Here is a 3,191-nt window from a genome sequence, read left to right on the forward strand (position 1 = left end):
TAGAAATAATATACTCTTCACACAAAACTGGTTTATTGCATAGATAGCTAGGTTCATACATGACCCTTCCATGTCCTTCATCAAAATGAAAAAAAAAAAAAAAGAGACTATCACAAAGTTGCTACACACTCATATGAAAATGACTGGCTCTACATGATGGGAATAATCATCTTATGGTGTAGACAAGTCACAAAAATACATGTATCATATATTAGCCAACAAGTTAATAGGTCCACGTGGACCCAAGACCCATGTCACAAATTAAATTGTAAGAACACAGCCAACCAACCACACACACAAAAAAAAAAGTCACACATTGCTTCCTTGACACACATGAATATTTCAACTACTCACACAACACTTAATGAACGAAAGAAAGAAACATACTTTATTGCATTGCGTGGAACTTAGTTGCCCCACACATTACTCACCTCAAACAAAGGAGAAGCTAATTAAGAAGAAGCTCTATCTATCTCTTATTATTATTATCATGGCTTCTTCAAAGATCTTGTTCTTGAACTCTTTCTTGGAGAGAAGAAAGAAGAACAACAAGAAGAAGGGTAATAATAATAATAAGAAAGATGATGATTTGGATCTTGTGAAGGCGGCTGCATGGGCATGGTACCAACGTGGTTCAGGATCAGAAGGGAATAATAATAATAAGGGTTTGATGAATGAGTTTGATGTCACCACAACAACAAGAACTACTCATCAAAGAACATCGACTAGGCCTCCTTCAAGGTACAAGCTAGAAGCAATGAAAAGAATGGAACTCAACGATAATCATCATGAAGAAGAAGAAGAAGAAGAAAACAGTCATAAGGGTCATAGAAAGAAGAAGAACTCACTACTCCTTGATGCATATGAAGTGCAAAGCATTTCAAGGCAAATTGATAGTCATATTATTATAGAGTCAAATAAGAACAACACTTCATCATCAACTAGTTTAATGATGAGGATGAATAAGAAGAAGAATAAGAAGGAAAAAACAAAAAGAACTTGGCTAATCCATGGTGCTGTCTGTGGAAGAGGAGAAGATGTGGTTGATCCAGCAACTTCTGTCATGATAGGTGGTCGTCGCCGTCAACAGCCAAACCGTGTACGTTAACTTGGTCAAATCACATGGTCAAATAACAGTTTGAGAAATGTTAAGGGCTAGCAGGTTTTGTAATTTATATCTATTAATTAGTCATTATTAATATTTTTAATAATGTGAGATTATATTTAATAGTGTACGATTATTTATTTTTCTTTAGTTGGTTAAATGCTGGTCAGTTTTTTATAAAAGTACCGGTCCTCTACATTTTTTCTAACAATTTTAAATTGAATTATGATATCATTAATTTTTTTTTACTTCTGGAGTTAGTGGTTTTGATTTTATCATGATCTACATTGTAGTTAGTTACCATGATTGTGGAATAATTTTGTTGATGATGGGACTATGGTATGATTAGTGATATAAAGGATATACCCATCAATTCATCACTATAGCTGCCGGATAGATAGTGCTTGTTTCGTTCAAATTATAAAACCATTTTGTTTTTATTGGTTGAAAGGAGGACAAGTCGTTATATGTATTTTTCCTAAAATAGATGGGATATGAAAATGATTTTACGGGAATATATAAGAATTACAAAAATGGATATAATTGTTATATTCTAGTTCTAGAAATATATGAACAGACTGAAATAGTGAAATCTGATCTACCTATTTTGCTTTTTAGTTAAAAATTTTAAAAAATCAACTATAATATAACTCAATTTAAATTAATTTTTTATATTTTTAATTTTAAAATTCAAAAAATTAGGATAGTAAAAATTATTTTTTGTGTTTGGTTCGACTAGAGAACTAACTAAGTGTGTAAACTAAAATCAATTAGTGAAAAAATAAGATTTATTATAGAAAAACAACAACAAAAATGTTAGATAATCAAGATTTAAACGAAATTTATGTATATATCATAATTTGAAGATATTCTAGGAGACTAGGGGAATAGAGAGAAGAGTCGCAACAATTAAATGAATGTGGTTGAACGCAGAATTATTATACTTTTCAATACTCTGTGGACCATGAGCACCATGGTGATGAGTATCGTAAGGTGGTTTAGTCTTGAAAACATTACTGTAATGGGATTCATCAAGAGACATAAAATTCTAATGAGATAATAATCAATTTTATAGTATTAGCGATTATTTGGTTAATAAATTTAGATTTTCTTAATAAAATATTTTTTTTCTAAATTAAATTAGATTTTATCCTCATCATAAATATTTTCCTTTCCTTTCACTTTCCTTTTCTCTCCTTAAAATAACAGAACAAAAACAAAAATAAAAAAAAAGAAAAAAATATCCAAAAAAGAAGAGTTTCCAATTTAATAGAGACAACTATGCTCGTGACACTACAACAAAAGCGGCATTTAGCGGCGATTCCTAGAACCGTTTAGCGGCGGTTTTGAACCGCTGCAAAACATTTCACGGCAGTATAATGAAACGCCGGAAAATAGGGCGCGGTAAAATGGATAGCGGCAATTTTATTCAACCGCTGGAATAACCGCCGCAAAATGCAATTTAGTTTTTGCGGCGGATAAATGCCGCAGCATGTGGAGGAAAATTGCTATTTCCCAATTTGCGGCGGTTTGTAACCGCCGCAACCGCCGCTAAATGTCGATGAGGGAGACAACATATTATTGTTTTGCGGCGGTTTCAAAACTGCCGCTAAATTCAAATATTCCATTAAAATTTTAGATTTTCTATTATTTTGCCTATTTTAACAAAGTATGTTTATTAAACTTTAATTTTTTTTACTTTCCAATTAATTTTAAAAAATTGGAACCAAGTAAAACAGGTCAATTAACATAACAAACCAAATTAAACATATGAGAACATAACATATATAACAAAATTGTCATAACATCATCCAAAATAAAGTAAGAATGCTTAAGTTGAATAAAATAAGCATAAAGTACTAAACCAACTTAAATGTAAAAGTATCTAAGAACATTAATTGAAATTCAAAATTTTTGTTGCGGGTCGTGATTGCCAGATGAAGATGGCCCTGCGCATGACGAGTCCGGTGTACCGCTCAAAAAAGCCAGCTCTGCAACAATCTCAGATGGCAAATTGTCTCCTTGCTGTTGGACTAGATATCCCAAGACCTTTTGTATTGACTGTCTCTTCGCCTGTTCTTCTTCT

General features: G+C 32.1%; 1 protein-coding gene across 1 annotated transcript; it reads left to right on the plus strand.

Moving 5' to 3' along the window:
* Nucleotides 1-282: 282 nt before the first annotated feature.
* On the plus strand, nucleotides 283-1,352 carry LOC130942013 (uncharacterized). The gene has a single exon (XM_057870679.1). It carries the CDS (start codon nucleotides 365-367, stop codon nucleotides 1,106-1,108), a length of 744 nt encoding a protein of 247 aa, XP_057726662.1. The 5' UTR covers nucleotides 283-364; the 3' UTR covers nucleotides 1,109-1,352.
* Nucleotides 1,353-3,191: the final 1,839 nt, after the last annotated feature.

This window comes from Arachis stenosperma, chromosome 7 (genome assembly GCF_014773155.1).
Source record: "Arachis stenosperma cultivar V10309 chromosome 7, arast.V10309.gnm1.PFL2, whole genome shotgun sequence".
Classification (NCBI taxonomy): Eukaryota; Viridiplantae; Streptophyta; class Magnoliopsida; order Fabales; family Fabaceae; genus Arachis; species Arachis stenosperma.

Excerpts from the sequence above, each read along its gene's own strand:
- LOC130942013 (XM_057870679.1), top strand. The coding sequence starts at position 365 with ATGAACGAAAGAAAGAAACATACTTTATTGCATTGCGTGGAACTTAGT.